General features: G+C 40.1%; 1 protein-coding gene across 5 annotated transcripts in view; it reads left to right on the plus strand.

The window, feature by feature from the left end:
* zmynd11 (zinc finger MYND-type containing 11) overlaps window positions 1-22681 on the plus strand; it is a 141280-nt gene that overhangs the window by 31974 nt on the left and 86625 nt on the right. For 2 of the 5 annotated variants that reach the window (XM_033044665.1, XM_033044656.1), the window contains exons 2-3: window positions 5989-6124; window positions 22093-22252. In XM_033044665.1, coding sequence (XP_032900556.1) covers window positions 6009-6124; window positions 22093-22252 — 276 coding nt within the window. In that variant the 5' untranslated portion in view covers window positions 5989-6008. Of the gene's footprint in view, window positions 1-5988; window positions 6125-22092; window positions 22253-22565; window positions 22585-22681 lie in introns of those variants that run through there. The other 3 variants (XM_033044676.1, XM_033044686.1, XM_033044694.1) reach the window with 3 other exon arrangements.

The following is a 22681-nucleotide window of genomic DNA, read 5'->3' on the forward strand; positions in this document are numbered from 1 at the left end:
CAATGCTTACAGCGGTAGAATTCCCACAATGGCCTTTTTCTGTAGAGAATTCCAGGGTAATGTATTAACAATTCTGAAAGAATGATGCTTCACTAAACGGTCTGTCCCACTTGGCCATTTTTTTTCAGCGACTGCCGGTATCATATCAGGGTCGCCCAAAGATTTTGAACATTTCAAAATCCAGCGGCGACAAAAATAATGTTGCGACACTTGAAAAAACACCGCGCGTCATACGTCATCACGCCGCGTTACCGCCGCATCATATGTCATCACGCCGCATATTTTTTGGTGACCTGATATGTCGGTCAATGATGCCGGAAAAATCGCCAAGTGGGACTGGGCCCTTAAGGATGGTGTGTAACTAGGACAAGCATTGACTCAAATCTGTAAGGTTATGTCCATGACATTGTTGCTTTTATCCTTTGCTTGGTAAATAATGCATTGGAAGTCACTGCTAAAGAATCCTCGGCAAGTTGCGGAAATGTTTGTTGAAGTTTGTACATACGACGGATTGGTAGTGGAGCAGGTTGATACTGATGTCAGTAATAGGACATAAATTTCACTCTCCAACACTTGGAATTAGGAACTCTACTTACTCTATATTACCCTGAAAAGTAGTTTGACAGCAGATTTTCTAATTTTGTGTTTTGACTGGAACAACTTGCACCAGAATTAAAGCCAAATTTGAACAAATCCCCATGTATCATTGACTTGTTTCATCGTTAAATCTTAATGCAGGGTTTTCTGTATCCAGGCCCATTAACGTGCTGTATCACTGTTGGTTCAATTAGTCTGCATTGACCAAATGTCCATTTTAAACCATACTTCTCCCCATATTCTCGTCTTCCCCCGTTCTAGATTTTACCACTCCCCCCCCCCCCCCGACGCGCGCGCACACGGATGCAAAATTGACACATTGTTGCATACGCAGAGAGGCTTTGGCGACACATGATGTCTGCAGACCTAAAAAGAGTTCTAGACGAAGCAGTGAAAATTATAAATTATATTAAAGGACGTCCGTTAAATGCCCGACTTTTCTCACAACTGTGCGATGAAATGGGTAGTAATCATACCCAACTTTTCCATACCGAGGTTCGTTGGCTTTCTCGTGGAAAAGTGATGACTTGTTTATTTGAACTCCGGAATGAACTACTGATTTTTCATAATGAAAGCTTTGAAATTACAAGACTGGAGATGGCTCTATCAATTAACATATCTGGCAGAAGACATTTATTGTTTTAAATCTTAATTTGTAGTTAAGGCAAGGAAATTTCTATATTTCATGTTCAAGATAAGTTGAGCACCACAGTGGCTAAGTTGAAGTTTTGGCAAAAGCGAGTTGTTAATGGAGAAGTGGACACTTTTCCATCTCTTCATGAATTACAGAAAAGTTCGAGCAAACAAATTGAAGACGGTGTGATGATTATTATAATACAGCATTTATGGAGTTTACAGATGAATCCAGAGAAGTATTTCCCTGAATTGGACATGGATATTGAGTGGATAAAATACCCATTCAACATCAATCATTCAGTGCCAAAAGGTCTGTCACAAACAGAAGAAGAGCAACTTTTGGAACTAGCTTCTGATGGATTCTTAAAAAAACAAATATAAAGAGAACACATTATCTACATTTTGGTTACAAACACAAAATGAATTTCCAGAATTGTCAGATAAAGCCCTAAAGTTCATTTTTCCATTTCCAAGCTCATACCTGTGTGAAGTTGGATTTTTGGCCCTTGTGGACATTAAGACGAAGAAGAGGAACCGCATATTAGATGTCGAACCGCAACGGAGGTTGAAATTAACAACTACAGAGCCAAATTTTGCAATTTTACAATAAATGCGTTTGTTTTTAACGAGGGGTACAAGATGCTTACGAAAATCTACGAAGGGGTACACGGGTATCAAAACTTTGGGAATCACTGGGCTAAAGGAATCAAGGGATATGGGGAAAAAACAGGAACGGGGTACTGATTTTGGATGATCAAAGGGCCGAATGGCCGACTCCTGCACCTATTTTCTATGTTTCCTCTGACATGGGCTTTTAATTTATGCAACAGCTTCCCATGTGGCACCCTCAGTGCCCTTTAGAAATCTAAATACACAAAATCCACAGGTTCCTGTCCAGCAATTCTCCCTGGTAGTTTGAGCGGGTTTCCTAATAAACATATTCGATAGATTTACTTTTATTCGGCTTTCTGAAATGATTAACCATTTCCTCCTTGATTAAGTTTTTTATAGTGGATATGTTGGAGATATATCTGAATTCATTCATATTTTATACAATAAATATCAAAACTGCTAATGAGCAAAGAGCCCACAGATGTGGAATTAAAGTGGATCCAGGGAGGCAATGAAGAGAAACCTTATTGGTGACACGAGATTGCAGGTGCTGAAATTTAGCTATTTTATGTTTAGCAATTTGCTTTCATCCAGAATGCATCATCCAAGAGTGATACCAATTTAGTTACAACCTTAAGTGGATAAAGGTTTGAAGGTAAAAATGTGACTGTCTTGAGATGTAGAATAGGACCAATGGGATGGTTGTACAATAAATGACAGACTCAATGGGTTGAATGGTTGCCGGCCTTTGAAAATCTCAAACCAGTTTTAGAATTGTGCATTGAGCCTGCAAACATCTTGTGCAAAAAGTGATAGCATTACTCATTTCCACCTTCAATGATCGTATTGTACTTATCCTGTTTGTGTTAGTTCAAAGGGATTTTGCGTACACATCAACTTGCTTCATTTCAAAATATAGCCATGCACACAACTTTAATGAGATCCTTAAAAAGCAATTTCATTCTAGCATCGGTTCTGAAAATGTGCAGCATAACTCTAGCATTTTGTTGTTGAACTCTGCAGTACTCTAAATGCACTGCTATTATAATGAGGCTCGGCATATTCCATCCAGAGAATGCACTATTGGTTCACAATGATTACACCAGCACTTTTATGCTCCGGAAGCATCACCAAAAAGGGGCAAAATTAGCAATATCCTGATTACCATAAGCAATCTAGCACTGTTTTCGTATTGGTTTGATATAGTTTCATTCCTCTCACGTATTGTTATTATAAGTACAGCCACCTCTGGTTTATGCGTGTTTGATTTATGCATTTTTGGAATAATGCGCTTGGGTAATTAATACCAAAGCCTAATTTACATGCTCGTATTTTTGAAATAACGCACTCAAATTTGTGGCTGGCAGTGTAGTCGCATGCAATGCCTGGCAAGGGCAGTTCTATTCCCTCGCCAGACTGGTATTGAAAATGTTATGAATTTGTTGATTTGATTATTGGAGTGGTGGAAATGGGGCACTTAAAAAAAATTACATTAGCCAGAAGCAACACTATCTTAAGAAGAAAATCATTGGCAAACCGATTAAGGTTTTTGAAGGAGAAATTAGCAGGGTAAATGACGAGGAAGATTAATTGTATTGGATTTTTCAGGAGACATTTGATAAAGCACTGCAAAAGTGTATGTTGACCAAGATTAGGACCATTGCAGTTGAGTAATATATTAGTGAGTGTTGACTAATGGACAGAAAACAATGGGTATACATTTTTTTTCCCTTCAGATTGGCAGGTAATAACTAATAGATTGCTGTTCAGATCAATACTAAGGCTTCAACTGGTTACACCCAATTATAATAAAAAGGCAACCACGCAGAAGATAACCCAAAAGTGAACTGCTACAGGTGTGAAAAAAACAAAGTAAAAAATAATGTTGGAGATGCAAATCAGGACAGTGAAGAGATATAGTTAATGTTTCAGGTCTTTGACCTTGTATCAAATAGTTTGTATACATGTTTGATATGATAAAGCAAGAAGGGAAGTGTGCTATGAAGAGAGAGTGAAATTATTTAGGCCATTTATTAATAGTATCTTTGTTGTGAATGAACACAGTGCTGTTGTATTCAGCAGATCAGGAAGCATCTTTGGAGGACATGGATAGGCAACATTTTTCCAGCTTTCTCCCCCATAGTACAATACATTTGAAGAAAGGTCCCAATCCGAAACGTCTCTTATCCATGTGCTCCAACTCAGCTGCCTGACCTGTTGAGTTACTCCAGCACTGTGTGTTCTCAGCAAAATTCCTACATCTGCCATTTCTTTTGTTTCGGTCTGTGGTGAATGATGTGGACATGTATAATAATCCATATTGGAGGAGGAATGACAGAACAATTTTTAAATTTGATATTAAGTGAATTGTATTTGAGAATATAGACAAATCTATGTTAGAGTAAAATCAGTGTTCCATCGCACTGAAATGGCCTTTCAGCCCACCAGGTCCATGCCAACCTAATCCCATTTACCCACGTTAAGATCACATCCATCTCTGCCTTGACTTTTTATGTATCTGTGTGATGTCTATTAATTGTAGTACTTGCATCTGATTCCACTACCACCTCTAGCATCGCATGCCTGATATCAACTTCTGTTTGAAAAGAGAATTTGCCCCTCAAATCCCCTTTAAAACTCCTACCCCTCACCTTAAACGTAATATTGGGAAGGCAAGTGTCGAGTGTCAAGTGGGAGGGGAGAGAACACAGTTCACAACTATGTATCCTCGGGCTCATCTCTAGCCTATGGCCAACAATCTGCCTATCTGGGAACCCCCTCGCCTGAGTTCATCTGTTGCCGGCTGTGATTTGTCTGGCCCCATCTTTCTAAATCTGCTTTTTTTTACCGCTCCCCTCAGCAATCAGTCTGAAGAAGGGTCCTGACTCTAAACATCACCTATCCATGTCCTCCATAGATGTACCCGCCCTGCTCCATTGTCTTTTATTAGGAAGGCAAGGGTTTTTGCAATGTAAGGTTGAATACTGGGGATGTCTTGTAATTATGCAGGGCTTTATACCTGGAATTCTGAGTACAGTTTTGTTCAAAATGTATCTGACCCTTCATTTCGTCCAATTTTGCAGTACTGATTTTGTTCTCTTAGTAACCCCAGTTTTAATTCCTCCATCACTGGATTGGGCGGCAGCGTGGCGCAGCGGTAGACTTGCTGCCTTATAGCACCAGAGACCCAGGTTTGATCCTGACTACGGGTGTTGTTGGTATGGTTTGTACGTTCTCCCTGTGACCTTGTGAGTTTCCTCCGGATGCCCTGGTTTCCTCCCACACTTCAAAGACGTACAGTTTGTAAGCCAATTGGCTTCTGTAAATTGTCCTATGTGTATGATGGTGCTAGTGTATGGCGTAATCGCAGGTTGGCATGGACTTGGTGGGCGAAAGGCCTGTTTCCATCCACGCTGTGTCTCTAAAGGCTGGCAGTGTCTTGGCTTCCATGGTTAAAGCTGTAGAATTTCTTTTGTTAATTCCCTTTCTACTGCTTTTATTCTCCTTTCTGGTACACCTCAAAACTTGATCAGGTAGGTTTCCGGGCATCTACTCTAACCTTTCTTTATGTGATGTTGAATATTGCAACATTTAAAAGCTGTGGTATATATTTGTTACATTTCAGACACTTGTTCAGATGGGCTTTCCTGTTGGCCAGAGGCTAAATAGTATGAGGAAAAAAACTTGAATGATAGGGGAAAAATTCCAATTGCAACCAATTATTCAGACACCTTTATGAGCCATGTTGTGACAATATATTATTTTGCTTCAAGGAAGCTGCAATTATAAATCATTAGCTTACAGCAGAGGCCTGTGCAGGAATTTAGATTTACCAGCTTTTTGCAAAGGCTGCATACAAGCCCTTAAATGCTAAGGGGCAACATCTGCATGCACGTCTAAAACTCATTATGATTTTCTTTTCAAAGCTTACCTACCCTTGGTTTCCTAATTGTTACTTTTTTAGAACAAAAATTGTTGACAAAATTTGCATCCAAATTTATTATTTATTAAAAAATACAAGGAAATCCGCTGACCACGGTCATAATCTGAATTTTAGCTTTCTGCAACTGAATAAATGAGCAGGGTTTTAGCTCAATGCCACTACTCTTGACTAACCCTGTTGTTTTTATTCTTTTGATGCAGCTCACTGACTAGATAAGACCATGGCTCGTCTAACAAAACGGAGGCTGTCAGACTCGCAAGTTGTCCAGCGACTCTGGAACGCTATTGAAGTCGTCAGAAATCAGAAACAAATTGCAAATTTGGACAGGATAACAAAGTATGTCTTTAATTAAAACCTTTTTATTTAAATAGTTACTGGAAAGTGTGAGCTGCAAAATGCAGGGACTAAGACTGACTTTTAAATGCTATTTCTACTACCTCCCAATTACTACATTTCCAGCTACTAAATTTGGCGAACTAATGGCACATGCCCATGCCTGCCCATTTTTAGATATTGAATTGAAAATGCTTCAACTCATTTAAAAACCCTTCCACGAATGTTTCCAATTTCTTGCTGCACTCACCACATTGATCTCCATTACCAACATGTTACAAGTCTTGCCTTTTAACTCTCCACCCTTCAGACCACATGTCACTGTTCTCTGGGACTCATTTCCTAAACCCATCAATCCTAATCATGCTCCTTACCTTTATTAACGTGAGATCTTTTACGAGGCGAATGTACATGTGAGCGTAGCTGAGCTTACAGACCAAGTACGGGGATCAGGGATGTGGTGCAATTGGTGGAGTTTTGAGAGGATAGAGTGTAACTGTAAACTGAGCTTTGTAGCTGGGTAGTTCTCGTCAAGTTAGGCAGCTGATTTTGAAAGGTCAGAAAAATAACAAAGTAGCGCACAAAGAATAGAGTAATATTCATGTCTGAAGCTAAGGATCATACGACGCAAATGCAGGAGATATTAGAATTTTCTAGCCTGCAATTTAATGCATACCGAAGCGTGAAATATATTAACTTGAAAACACCAGTCTGAATGCAAATAAAAAGAATGCTTAATCCAACAGAGTTAAAACTTCTTGGGAATTAATGTTGCCAGGACAAATAACATTGCAAGTATCGGTTAGTTCCCTGTGTTTAAATAGTTAGACCCTATGGGTCAGTTTCCAAAAATATATTATGCACTTAAAAAGCTCCATTGTTAATACCTCATTCTTTTACCCAAAGCAAAAGAGCTAAAGAACTTGAAATTTCACGAAAAAATGGAAAAAGGGATATTTCAACTTGCTGCTATTAACATTAAGAATGAGGAAGCACATCAATATTCCATTATTACAATATGTGGTACTCTTCCTGGCCTCGCTTAAATTCTTCCTGTTCTGACCAGGAGTTCAAATTTGTATTAAATAACATGATAACATGATACCTGGATGACGTACCTCAAATAACATCTAACTTTTAACTTCATAATTTTAATGTGTTTTAATTAAAAGCACAAACATTTCCAAGACAGACTGTAAGCCAAAACACTCTCATTTGCATAATTGCTTTAGCACCTCGTCACTTTATAACATTCAAAACGTATCTTTCGCAATCCCAAAAGTATGTCAAGGAATCCATTTTGCTAGATTTATATTGACTAATCACAACAAAGTATTGTCATGCTGCAATGAAGAAGGTGGATATTCAGGGGAGGGGAATAAACTCAAGTTGGCTTTGACACAAAATGCTGGAATAACTCAGCGGGAAGGAATGGGTGATGTTTCAGGGTCGAGATCCTTCTTCACACTGGAGTTTTGCCACACTGACCTTTCTGTCCTAGGCCTCCTCCATTGTCAGAGTGAGGGTAAACGCAAATTGGAGGAACAGCATCTCATATTTCGCTTGAGCAGCTGGTATGAATATTGATTTCTTTAACTTCAAGAAACCCCTTCATTCCCTCTCTCCCCAACCCTCCCCACCCAAGTCGCACCAGCTTCTCTTACTTATCTAGCAAACAGCTAACAATGGCCTGTTTCCTTTATCATCGTTACTTTTTTGCATATCTTTCATTCATTTGTTCTAGATCTCTCTACATCACCGTCTATATCTCTCGTTTCCATTTCCCCTGACTAGTCTGAAGAACCGAAATGTCACCCATTCCTTCTCTCAAGAGATGCTGCCTGTCCCGCTGAGTTACTCCAGCATTTTGTCTGTCTTCGGTTTAAATCGGCATCTGCAGTTCCCTCCTACACTAAGTTGGCTTTGTGTTGCTTTCATGATGCGTGCATAAACCACAATTCAGCCAATTTTAAATGGAGCTCATTATGTAGGAAATAATGAATATTTACATACTGCAAGTCCTCAGAAACGGTAATGTGATCAATACAAAATACTATTTTTAAGCCTTTTGAAGGGATAAATATCAGCCAGGGCATTGGGAACTTTTTTTCAACATAATACCATGGAATTTCTACATCCATGTAATGATCTCAGCTAAAGGTTTCTTTGAAAGAGAATACTTGCTGTGTAGCAGTTTGTCAATGTACCACTGGTGTGTTAAGTACAAGATTCTGTATTGGAATTGGAATCTATAGTCTTCTGACTCCCGAGGTGGAGGCACCACTAAACTAAGAACTGAAAACATCAAATGGATCATTGTACATGTGACAGACACCATTTTCTGCTAATACGATGTCAGTATATTATTTAGTTCCACTTTAAATGTTACAACTGAATTATTTTCTCTCTATCCTTCGGCCAATTCATTCTAGATCAGTTTAAAAAAGCACTCCCTTTCCTTCAACTAATTATCTGAAATTCGTATTCTGTATGCTGCCCTACTTAAACACTTTCACATTATTGACTGTCAAGACCTTTCATGATTTACTGTTAAAACTGAATTTGCCCTTTAAAAGTCTCTGCTCAGAGGATAGCACTAAATTCCCTAGTTTTCTCATGAAACGTAAGCTGCTACATTCCTCGTATAACGAGCAAATCTTCTATACTCTCTTGACTATCTTGATATTTTTCTTTAAATGCAATGCTCAGTAACAATACTGCAGCTGGGGCCCAATACTTTGATTTATAACGGTTCTTGTATGCTTTAAACAGCTGTGACAATCTATATTTCCACCTTAAATTCTGTGTAGGTACAGCTCAGAATTCCCCTCAAATATTGTCACTTTTTATTTGCTATTTGATTCTAGACAAGATCACCATTGAAAACAACTTGCAGAGCAGGCCTTTGTGCTAATCTAATCATGGTACATGTTGCAATTTCCGTTTCTTTATTTCGATTGGAGTAATCGGAGATGAGGATCATCCATAAAATTAAATGTCATCTACAATTAATGGTGACCAACATTTACAACATTCAATTTCACCAGATAGTTTTTAAAATCTTTAACCATTAAGTATTCTTGTAAAATGAAGTTTGAAAAAGGTAAGCCCACATGTGAGAGTTAGAAATAGAAGTGGGCAAAAATGCAAAAGTTGCACTAATTCCTCCAGGTTTTTTTTCTTACTCATTTCAACCCAATTTATTTACTGAACAGGTTCATTTGCCTTTTTGCAAATTCAAAGTGTGAAATGAAAATTCTGCACTCAAGGTTCATCCCGACAGACAAGGTAGAAAGGATTTAGAGAGAGCTGGATTGCACATTACATTGAAATGCTGTTGTGCAGTTTAAGAAAAGTAGCTTTACTCAGAGGTGTGTTTCATAGCAGAGGTAGATCTAATGTAAAATTCAAATCTCATTTTGGGATTAACCTGCAGACCGAAATTCTACAGTGAGTTCACTCTGAGCAATAAGTGAAGATGAGGATTGAAGAAAGAATATGGTCCAAATGTGAAAGAAGAGCTGTATTCGATGGCTTCCGACTTACTAGATGGTGACTTGCAGTCGTGAATTCGGGCTAATGATGGTAAACCTAGATGTCTTGCGAACGCGAGGAGCCAGCGATGGAAAAGACACTATATTAAAACAAGATTTTTGTTATCAAACTGTTAAATTGCAGAATCGTATCAGATCAGGAACACTCAATAAATGGTCGGTACCAGTGGTTCATAGCATTCTTTTGTATTTTCAGATACTAGAAACCCAAATGAATATAAAGTGGGTCCATCAATTAATATGCTAATTAAAATATCTGATGCCATTTTGCTTGAATCTTCAATTTGGAAAAATCGCGTCATCAAGGAACCAGAATCTCAATATTCCAGTTCTGTTTCTGATGTATGTTATCTTCTGACATGGCTAACCAACTGAATGTGCACCGTTTTGGAAATAACCTTTTATTTCCACAACTGCCAGAAATTATTTTAATGTAGCCTTCATTTTCCATTTGTATTTGATACATAGAACCCGTATTTGATGAATTAATTTTGTCTGTTGGAACTATCAGTTATATTTTAGGATGTGTCTCTGTGACTCTTCCAGTAAATATGCTGACTCAAAATAGTTACAATTATTAAATCATGTAGCATTGTCTTCGCTTAAGCACAATTATGTCCTCTTGTGGTTTAGGTTTATTGTTACGTTTACCACAGCACAGTGAAAAGCTTTATTTTACTTGCTATCCAAACAGATCAGATATACTATATGTGAATACATTCAAGTCAAACTCAAGTACAATAGATGGAGCAAAGGGGAAGATAGAGTACAGATATAGTTGTTGGCATTGAAGCGTACCAATACCATAGACAAAGCCCAATGTCCACAATGGGGTAGAGGTGACAGTACCACCAGAGGACCATTCAGAAGTCTGATAACAGAGGGGCAGGAGCTGTCCTTGAGTCTGGTGGTGTGCCTATTCGGCCTTCAATACTATCTGCTAGATGGGAACAGGGAGAACTGGGAATGATCGGGGTGGGACAAATCTTTGACTACGTTGGCTGCTTTTCAGACGCAGTGTGGTATGGTTGAAGGGGATGGTGGGGTCTAGTCTGTGCGATGGACTGGGCTACATCTATAACTCTGCTCAACACCTCTACTTCCTCAGGAGGAAACTTGGCATGTCCCCAGTGACTCTTACAAACCTGTACAGATGCACCATAGAAAGCATACTAGTGGGTTGTATCACAGCTTGGTTTGGAAACAGCTGTATGAGTCATGGATAGAGCTGTTTCCAAACCAAGCTGTGATACAACCCACTAATATGCTTTCTATGGTGCATCTGTACAGGTTTGTAAGAGTCACCGGGGGCATGCCAAATTTCCTCCTGAGGAAGTAGAGGTGTTGAGGTGCCTTGGCTGTTACATCAACGTGCTTGGTCCTCAGCAGATCATTGACAATATTAATGTCAAGGATCTTGAAACTCTCCATCATTTCCACTTTGGCACTATTGCCGCTGGTTGGGGCATTTACTCCACTCTGTTTCTTGAAGTTGATAACTAGCTCCAGAGAAAATCAAATTTATTTGGCACAGAACAAAGAAATGAGATTCAGATTTCTGTGACTTTCCTAGAAAAGCACTCTTTTGCTATTTACCCGTAGTCCTGCAAATTATTCATGGTGCTGCTGACTATTTATTTCCATCGGCCTCGGTTTTACAAAGCAGCCTTTTTGAGTGGGGTGTATCAAACACTACCTAAATATCTTGGTGATACAACATGGAAACAAGCCATTCTGCTCATCAAGCCCAGGCTGGCCATCAAGAATCCATTTATCCTATTCACATTTTATTTTCCTTGCATTCCCAACAATTCATTAAGATTCTGCCACTCGCTTTGCACAAAGGTACAATTTATGGTGGGAAAATTCAATGGTTTAATGGCACTTTATTGTCACCTGTACCTTGGTGCAGTGAAATTATTTTCTTGCATACAGTTCAGTAAATATCTTAATATATATGGCACAATCATACTTAAGTGCAATATGTAAGAATAGTAGATTTCACTGAGGCAGTACGCAATAATTGCCATGTTTCTGGTGCCATCTTGCATCCTTCGTTCAATATTGTTAAAAATGTAGAATCTTAACTTGGTTATAAAGGTCATTCATCCTGGTGGCAGTACTTGGTCAAAGTTTCAGTGGTCGGCCTTTTCCGGTGATGATATCAGAGTCCTCCTGTCACTGGTCTGCCGTTCTTTGCTGCTGAAGGACGTCGCCGGTCCGCATGCTTGGCCTCTTGGAGTGGCACCTGATCCATTCGAGCCCCAGGCTGCTGGAGGTCCTCCAGCAACCCACTCCTCGGTCATGGCGACCTGGACTCGTCAACCTGCAATCGCACCATCCCTTGCCGCACATGGCCACCGCTTAGCCTCTGTCCCCTGGGGCACCTCTTGCAGCCAACCAAACCACATGGGATGTGGGAGGGAAATGAAGCACCTGAACGAAACCTACACAAGTATATCATTACTGTTTCCCAAAAGGAAAGTGATGCAAGCAACTCCATTCAGTGTTTCTGGGTTGTGTCAATGCTAAACGATTAGACATGAAAACAACATTTAACTAAAAGAGCAAGTCAACTTTGAATTGCTATCATATTGCATGACAGCAATGTATCTTAAGCAACAGCACACCCGTGTTTATATAGCATTATTTCAAGATTTCTAATGGGCATTTCTTATAAATAGCCACGCTTGCAGAAATTCTTATTTTCATTAAAATATTGTGCATTCTAAAATCCAGAGATTTAAACGGCAAAGGATTGGAGGGGACTGGGTTAAGAGTGGCAACAATGGTATTGAGGCCCTGATTAGATCAGTTGCGATCTTATCAAATGATGCAGATGACCCGAGGGGCCGATTGGATCAGTCCAGCTCCTCTATCTTATGAACTGATGACTATAATTCAGGTTTACACATTCCATTACCTGCAGATAGCCGATTCAAACTGAATTGTTGGATGTATCCCTTCAATGTTGCCAGATTCTTGCTGGCTTGCCTTCAATATCCCTTTTTTTAGTTTAGAGATACAGTGTGGAAACAGGCCCTTCGGCCCACCGGGTCCGTGCCGACCAACATTAACACTATCCTACACACACTAGGGACAAATTCTACATTTATCAAGCCAATTAACCTACAAGCCTGTACGTATTTGGAGTGTGGGAGAAAACCGAAGATATCGGAGAAAACCCACGCAGGTCACGGGGAGAACCCGTAGCAGGGTCTCTGGCGCTGCATTCGCTGTAAGGCAGCAATTCTATCGATGTGTCACCGTGCCGCCCAAATTTATTGAAATTAAGTATAAAGTGAAAAATTTGTATGGTGCTTTTCTTTTGTCAGATGACATCCCAAAGCACTTCACCCTCTGAATTTTTACTGAAATGTGTTTGGAGTTATGTATTTAAATATGGCGATGTTTTTGATATAACATATTTTAAATATCAAGTGAATGAATGACAGAATTTTTCATAATGATAACACAAAGAGCAATGTTAACCAGAGACCAAATCTCCATTTTTCAATTAAACATCTTTGTATTCTTTGTATTTGCCTCAATGGGAACTGTTTTTTATATTAGTTAACTTCAGTATTTCTGGCAATTGTTCAGAGTACTTGCATATGATCAAAACATAAAGAGAATCAAGGGTTATGGCGATAGTGCCGGATAAATGTGGCTGAAATCGATCAGCCAGGAATGGCAGAATAAGCTCGAAGGGCCAGATGGCCTATCTTCATTCCCAAATTCTTGTTCTTAGCAGCTAATGAAGTAACTCTCGAACATGTTGATGGGATGTAAATTATGACAAAGTAAAATAAAAATAGGTTGCAGAGATTAAATCTAATTCATCAAGTTTATTCTGATGCAGCAAAAGAAAGTTTAAATGTGTTGTACTTTAACTTTGCAACCAATGTATCTTTTGTCTGTTTTTGATTGAGGACTATTCCTTAATGAAGATCATAAGCAAAAAGAGCAGGAAAGGTCATTCAACCATTTGACTTTGCTCAGCCTTTTACTAAGGGCATGGCTGGACTTCTACTGCAACTTCATCTTCCATTATTCTCGTAAAATTTTATGTGGAGAGAGAAGTATGAGGTGATGAATCTCGGTACGAAAAATAAAGGCAATAAACTAAATTGGACCATTTCAAAGAGGGTATGCAACTATGAGGCACACAATTCTTTGAAGTGGCTGTAATTGTCTTTAATAAGCTAGTGGCTTTAATGAAACCAAATGTACTGAGGTGAGTTCAATGCCAGCCTAAATGCTAAAAAATTTGGCACTGATGACTTAAAATGAATGTCTATAATGTTTCCGTTGGTGCCAGGGTCAGTAATCTGAGGAAATGCATAATTGACAAAGAGTTTGAAGTACACAGGGAATACCCTTGTAAACCTAGTGACGACTACAATCTGGAATGTAATGGCTGAGAAGGTGTGGATGTAAATTAACACAGTGACACTCAAAGTGGTAAAATATGAAAGGAAAAAGATTTTTAGGATGATGAGGCGGTGGGTAGTGGTGGGGTGAAGGATGGTAAGCAGTGATTGTAATTCATCGGATTGTTCCTTTTGAGACCAAAGGACTCGCCTGTTTTATTCAGCGAAGCCTATTGCTAAATGTTAGAGAAGCAAGTCGTGAGTTTGGAATCCGAGCAAATGGATCTTATTTTTTTTTAAATTTTGCTCTTGATATTTTATCCCATAAGTGCATAACATTGAACAATATAGCACAGGAAGAGGCCCTTTGCCCACAATGTCCGTGCTGAATATAATGTCAAATTAAACTAATTTCCCCTGCCTGCACATGATCCATATCCCTCCATTTCCTGCACATTCATGTGTCTATCTAAAAACCATTTGAATGCCATAATCGTATCTGCCTCCACTACCACCCCGGCAGTGTTGACGTCAGGGCAGCATTTAATTGAATATGGCATGAAGGCAGGGCTGCCAACATTGGGTGAGAGTTGGGAGTGAGAAATTGTCCCCCCTCACATTGGTATGGAGCTTTTGCATTTTTCAACTTAAAATTATGCAATCTGGTGCATACTGTAGCGAGTCATTTAACTTACACTTGAATGCAATATTTATGCTTTAAATTGGATTAGCTATGAATAATGTTAGGCTAAATTACATTCCTAATTACATTTCACAGTAGAGCCATGCTCTGATCAACAGGTGCAGCACATGAATAATCTTAGTATGGAATCAGATTATAATCAATCACTTGGCCCATGTTGACCAACCTGGGTCTCACTGCACACCTGGTGCTACTCCTGACCCAGTTGCATACCTTTTCTCATTCCTGACCCCGAGTCCAGCCTTACACGTGGCCCCCTATTCTACCCTGATCATAGCTGCTTACCTGCTTAGTTTCCCAGTGCTGAACACTCCCATTGTCCCAGCTTTGACTGCATAGCAAGTACTATTCCAGACCTTGACTCTGGATGCACACTTGGCCTTGCTCCTAACCCCTCTGCAATGACAATACATCTGGCCCACACATAAAGCCCCATATCTGACCCCCTGGACTATTACGTTCAAGTCCACAGGTGCTTATTTAATGCGGTAATCTTTTATGGGGCACTTCACAGACCAAATTTTGTATAACAAAATTTGCTACATCCATAGGCTTCCTTGTTATCTAACATGATAGTTACTTTGTCAAAGAAGTCATCAATTGGTTGAACACAATTTTTCATCCATAAAATTATACTCGCTCAGCTGTATAAGTATTCTGTTACCATTTCCTTCATTTTCATAACAAACTATTCTGAAGTCATTTTCACCCCCAATATTTTTAGTATTTTGCTGTCTTCCTCTCAGCTGGGACTTTTCCCGAAATGCAAAGTCCAATAACTATATATTTACGCAATATTATTCTATTAAATGTGATCTTGAGAGTACATAATATTTTCTGTAGTATTCATAACACAACAATGATAAAAAGATCTTTGTTTTGATTGCACCAACCAACATGCATACATTATTATATTACAGTTAACATGTACCGAGGGCAAATTTTTGTTCCAATGCTCCCCATTCCCAATTACATTTACATTGTAGTTATTGAAATCCAAGTGAAGTTTAAATGGCATCAGAAAAATAAAACCTCCGGAATGGATGATATTCATTATGTGTTTGGTTGGAGTCGGTATCAGCACAATTACTATATTAAACTTTGAATCTTCAGATGTCCTGATTCAAGCTAAAACTAAAGACAAATAATAACCTCCTCACACATTCCCCTGCAAGTATCTCTGTCACTCCTTTAAAATATGCTCCTTCTTTGAACAAGCTCTTAAACATCGCATCTGAATCAGTTTCCATCTGATTACGCTCCTTGAGGATGTTCATCTACGTGTTCAATTAATAAAACAACGAGGAATTTGGGGGGGGGGGGGGGAAGGAGGGTTAGAAATAGTCATTGAGGAAAACAAACATAATAGTTGAGTGGCAAATGACAATAGTGCTACCTTACCAATATTTAACTGAAGGAAATAATGGGTTATCGGGTCTGTATGTTGGGACAGCCTAATATTACACTTATCCCATCCCCCTGGATATTCCGGATGAATAATTTAAGGTTTTGTCAGCTAATTACAAATCAGGCTAATTACAAATCAATAACATTAGCCAACTCCGAAACACGAAGTGCTGAGCATTGGGATCCAGACATCACAGCCAACTGGCCTCAGTTCCACGCTCACATCTGGCAGTGCTCTCTGAACCAGGGGTCACGGAGCTTGTTTGAAAGTGGGGAGGCAGAGTGATCACTGGCCTTGGGGGTACTCGGTGAGGGAGTGGAGCAACTGAGTGGGGGGAGGCTGTGGGAGGGGGGTGTCTCCACTCCCATGGTAGGGACTTTTTGAAATTTGATGTCTTCAAATCATGTTTTAGTGCATTGTAGAAGTATGATTTCAATGTTTTTTGTTTGAAGTATTTTTAAGAGGTAACTTTTTAAGGGGTAAATGTTTCCACACAAAGGATGGTGGGTGTATGGAACAAGCTGCCAGAGGAAGTAGTTGAGGCAGGGACTATCCCAACATTTAAGAAACAGTTAGACTGATATATGGATAAGACAGGTTTGGAGGGATATGGACCAAAAGCAGGTAGAGTAGCTGGGTGATGGTGGGTGTGGACAAGTTGGGCCGAAGGGCCTGTTTTCACACTGTATCACTCTATGACTACATTATACCTCCACCATGCATGAATGCTTCAAAATCAAGTGGTCGAGTTTTATTGCCATATACTCAAGCATCGAAACATAGAAAATAGGTGCAGGAATAGGCCATTCGGCTAGCACTGCCAGCCAATATGATCATGGCTTTTCATCTAAAATCAGTACCACTTTCCTGTTTTTTCCCCATATCTCTTGATTTTGCTAGCCCCAAGAGCTAAATGTAACTCTCTCTTGAAAACATCTGGTGAATTGGCTTCTACTGCCTTCTGTGGCAGAGAATTCCCCATTCACAACTCTCTGGGTGAAGAAAGTTTGTCCTCAGTCCTAACTGGCCTACCCTTTATTCTTAAACTGTGACCCCTGGTTCTGAACTCCCCCAACATCAGGAACATTTTTCCTGCAGTTTTACAGTAAGTGAAAATCTAGGAGGCAAGCAGGATACTTTCTCCAACCACCCCAATTTGAAGGCCAGTATCTTCCACCATTTCTACCCAATGCTGGGTACTTACTTCCAGCAGCCTCTGGTTGTCCTCCAGGACGCACCGAGCCGCAGCCTGATCCATGCCGGTCACCTGGGCGAATTCGGCACAGAGTCTCTCACTGCAGCAGCTCAACGCCTCCGACGCCCCGGGACTCTTGCACTGAGGCTGCTCCATGGCTGGAGCTGCAGCGAGCGACTCGCCAGCCCCGCAAACATTCGCCAGCCCGGCAGACACTCGCCAGCCCCGGCTCCCCATCCGCATCTGTCCCCGCCGCTGCTTCTGCTTCCATCCCTCCCTCAGCCCCGGCTCTGCAACACCCGCGGCCCATGCATTTGATATGAGTTTTGAAATTTTCGTTGATCACAGAATTTCTCACGACAGAGCGTGAGAAATTTGTGATCAGTGTGAGAGAGTGAGAATTTGGCGAAATGCGTGATTCTCATGCTCAATGCGTGAGAGTTGTCAGCCCTGTGAAGGAGCCCTGCCTAATTGGGGTCGGTGGTAATCGGGGATAAACACTGGTTGGAATCGTACCTAGTACAAAGGAAGATGGTTGGTCAAAGGTCTATAGGAGTTCTTCAGGGTAGTATCTGAGGCCCAGTCATCTTCAGCAGCTCCATCAATGACTATCCTTCAGCTGTAACGTCAGAAGTAAGAATGTCTTTTTGGGCTTGCACAATGTCCAGCAGCATTTATGATTCTTCCATTAATGAAGCAGATCACGTCCAAATGCAGCAAGACATGAACCCTGGGCTGATCGGTGCCAAGTAACATTTGCAGCACATAGGTGCCAGGCAATGATAATATCCAACGAGAGAAGATCCAGCTGTCGCCCTCTGACATTCAATGGCTATATCATCCCTGAATCCCCCACTATCAGTATATTGGGGATTACAGTTCATTAGAAACTAAAGTGGAGCAGGCTTGAGCCCAATGTGGCTATAAGAGTAGGTCAGGGGCTAGGAATCCTGCGGGGAGTAACTTGTCTCCTAATTTCCCCAAACCATCTCCAAAGCTGAAGTCAGGAGTGCGATGGAATGCACTTGACTAGATGAGTGCAGATTCAACAACAGTGAGAAAGCTCAACACTACAGGAAATAGCATGCTGCTTGATAGGCACCCGATTGGCAACCATTCTCTCACTCCACCAATGCACAATAGCAGCAGTTTGCACCATCTGCAGGTTGCACTGCAGGAACTTATTCAGATTTCTTAGAGAGCACCTTCCAAATCGATGATCTCTACCAGCTAGAAAGACAAGAGTAGCAAAAACATGGGAAGATCCATATAGAAGTTGTCCTCTAAGCTATACATCGCCTGACTTGGAAATGTTCACTGTTTCTTCACCATCTTTGGGCTGAAATCTCGGCACACCTTCCCTAAAAGCATTGCAGGAATGCCCACACTTCAAGAACTACAGCGATTCATAAAGGCAGCACACCATCGCCTTTTCCAGTCATGGTCAAACAGCACGAAAACAGGCTCCTTGGCCCGACTCATCCATGCTGTGACGAAGATACCTATCTAACCTATTCCTGTTTGGCCCTTGTTCCCTTAAACCTTTCCTATCCATGTATCTGTTTAAATGTCTTAAATATTGTTATTGTACCTGCAAATATTATTATACCTTCTTGAGGCCAATTAGGAATAGGCAATTAAATGTTGGCTCAACCTGTGAAATCCATTTCCCCTGATCGAATACAAAAAACAGTGGGAAAAATTGCATTCTCTCGCCATTTTAGAAAATACTGAGCTCTGTGATTATGTGGATTCTTTGTTCTAACGCATGATTTGCAATAGGGTACTACGCGTGTATTAAAAGTAATTCGGAAAGCTAATAGAAATTATTATTGCTAATCGTGAGAAGAATTGACTACCAAACTTTGAAAGATTTATGCTTCAGTGGCATTACTGAGCCCACATCATTGCCGTGTTGGTCAACTTATTCGCAGTTCAAAGTGTTTATGGAACGGTCTACTGATATGAGCTCATTGTCTACGAAGAAAGTTTGCTTTCACTGAGGTTTTTAAAAAATTAGATGATATTGGGTTGAAACAAGATTGTCGAGATCATCACAGGGTGAAAATGGAGGAGATGATTCCTCTTGGTTTAAAGTGTAGAAGTTGGAGTAACTGTTTGAAAATGAGGGGTTGCCCATTTAAGGTAGATGACATATTGTTTTTGTTCAAAGATTTGAATCTTTATAGTGGTGGGACCAAGGCCTATGTCAGAGGTAGATTCTTGATAAGTTAGACATAAAATGTTGCTGCAGATAGGCAGGAATGTGTATTGGGAGACTGTATTCTTATTAAATAGCTGAAAAGATCTGAGTGGTCTATTCATTTATTTGTTCACTATAAACAGATGCTAGTCTAACATGTTTTTATATTTGGAGACACAAGAAGTTGCAGATGCTGGAATCTTGAGCAAAAAACAAAGTGCTAAAGGAACTCAGTGGGTCAGGTGACATTTGACAACTTACAATCTCCTAATACCTTGATGCACCTTAAAGCAGGTTTCAGACAATTATGTACTTCATGTGGTCATTCCTATAAAGAAAGAAACACAGCAGTTAATTTCCTACAATGCAGTAAGATAAAATTTAATGTCATTGACATTGGTGAAGGCTGGTATCGATCGGGATATATAAGAAGGCAAACTCTCAATGTAACATCTCAGTGGGGAGTGTTTCCAATCTTGCAGCACTCCTCAACACTCCAGAGTCAATTCTGCTTAAGTCCCCGTAGAAAACCTTCAGATTCAGGATGGATAGAAAAAGTAAAATTTAGCAAAATCTCATTATGGTATGTGGAATGAGACATCATAAATATTTAAGTTGTTGTAATCTGCCTGAACTAACAAGTTTGAAATGGGTTTACTTTATTATACTAGTGTTCAATTATTTTTATACTATGTGCTGCACATTTAAATGGAACATTCCAGTTTGTATTGGTTATACAGAAAACATCAAGAATCTAGCATCTGATTCACTCGTTTTGGAATGCAAGCAGGGTGCAGCATGCAAGCAGGATGTGTGGGGTGGGTGTTCTTCCACTACTGGATTTGGTGTTTTCTGACTGAGAGTCAGGGACAAGAGTACGTTTGCAGCTGGGACCTGGGTCCTTTCATACTCGGTGTTTCACTGGAATATTTAATATTACAGTCCAACATCTTTTTTTTAAAAGAAGTGAGTTTGAAACCTAATAGGAATAACTTCCAAACGTGTGGAAAAGCATCTAATTTGGTGCAACTAATATCCCAACATTGCTGAATTATTGAGCTTTACTGTTTTAACTTTTCAACTTTGTATCGTGCCCTGTAACTCAATATTGACAGACAAAACGTATTCTAAATACAAGCAACTGATTCTCTGGGGAAATGCAAACCATTAACTTTATTCTGTTTAAAACATAAAACATAGAATGTTCACATTTGAAAATCAACTGAGGAGTACTAATTAATCGTAAATGGCAGCACCCTTGTGAATGTTATAGGTCCGAGATCAAGGAGTGCAGGTATTTGGTTCTGCGAAAGTGGCTCTGTCTGTCTGTCTCCCTCTCACCCCTCCCTCTCTCTCCCCCCTTTTTCTTTTCCTCCCTCCCTCCCTCTCTGCCTCCCCTCTCTCGCTCCCCATCTCCCTCCTTCCTCTCTCCCTCCCTCTCGGCCCCTTGCGCCCACCCACCTTTCTGTAAAATCAAGGCAATCCCAATGTAACTGCAATCCCACCGCCCACTGGTAACTTTTCACCACTAGGCTTATCCAGAATTCTACCATGGCCTGAACAATAATCAAAGGCTCAACTTCCACTGAGAAAGAGAATCCCAAAGTCTCATTGTTAGAGAATTTTCCCGAACAGTCTGTGACCCATAGTGCTGTGGCCATAGCGCTATGTTTAAAGCCCACAGCACTGCAGCCGATAGCGCTATAATTAGAACCCAATAGCGCTGCAGCCGTCAGCTCATTGTCTAAATTCCCACACATTAAACTGACAGCGCTCTGTTTAACCTTTGAGTGCCAAACCGGCAGTGCTGTGTGTATTACCTTTCCGCCCCTTCACGGGCCGAATGCAGAAATTTCTCAAAATTATTCAATTTCCTTAAAATTACCCGAAGACAACCAGAATTTCCCGAATTTCAGGTAATTTCCTTCAAAGTGGAAACACTGCTAAAGGGTGATTTTTTTTGAAGTGCATGGATAAAGTGAGCATTTGTGTAGAGGATTCTAAAATGAGACCGCATAGGGTTAATGTAAGAGGGGAGAGATTTAAGAGGGACCTCGAGCAAATTTTTCACTCGTGATAGTCTGTATCTAGTACGAGCTGCCAGAGTAAACTATAGAAGTGGATACAATTAGGACTTTCAAAAGGCATAATCATATATGTTTAGGAAATAGTCAGAGGGATATGGGCCAAACACAGACTTCTAGTTCTGAATGAAAACTTTGTCGGCATAGTCAAGTTGGGCCACAGGGCCTGTTGCCATGCGATATAACTCCATGCTTCAATGACCTAAATTTCAATTAGAGCTCTGGAAATTAATTTTATTTTGCAATACAATATGCTGGTGTATATATTTGCGAGGTGGACTCTACAATAATAATGCAAAAGACTGAAAAATTGCATCTAAATAATATAAGCAACTGAAAGTTGAATTAATTCTGACTTTATCATCTTAAATTGGCTTTGCTTTAAGGCAATACTCTATTTTAGTTTAGCAGTGATGATTGATTATAGTGGTGTTTGTGGTTTCTCCCATAGGTTCATGTCTCGCCTTCACAGTATGCATCCAAAGGACGCCAATCGGCAGTTGGGACTTGCGGTAAAAGACGGACTGATTGTTGAAACGTTGACTGTGGGCTGTAAGGGTTCAAAGGCAGGCATCGAACAGGAAGGATATTGGCTACCTGGGGATGAGATTGTAAGCATTTTTTTATCCAGCATTGGCCACTTGTAGTGGCTTATAGAACCTGAAAAGAATTTGCTCCCAAGAAAAAGAACGCAGTTACTTGCAAGGATGTAAAATCATAGTTTTAGAACAGTAAAGCTGCATTATATTACGGCATAATTGTGTGAATTTAAAAATCCTCTTTTGAAGGAGCATGATTTATGAAACCGTGATCTGGTGTAAAAATGGGCAAGTACAATGACACAGAGAAAATGGTTCTGAATGTTTACTTAGATTGTGCCTACTCTCTTTAGGTCATCTGAAGTGCATCATCCTGTGCAGTCGTATGTGATTTTACAACCCAAGTAAGCCTGCAAGATTGGTCACTAGTGCTGTAGGCACATCCTTGAAAATTCACGGTTTTCAGTGTTCAAGACAACTTCTATAATACTGATCACGCAA

Source organism: Amblyraja radiata, chromosome 2, assembly GCF_010909765.2.
Source record: "Amblyraja radiata isolate CabotCenter1 chromosome 2, sAmbRad1.1.pri, whole genome shotgun sequence".
Lineage (NCBI taxonomy): Eukaryota > Metazoa > Chordata > Chondrichthyes > Rajiformes > Rajidae > Amblyraja > Amblyraja radiata.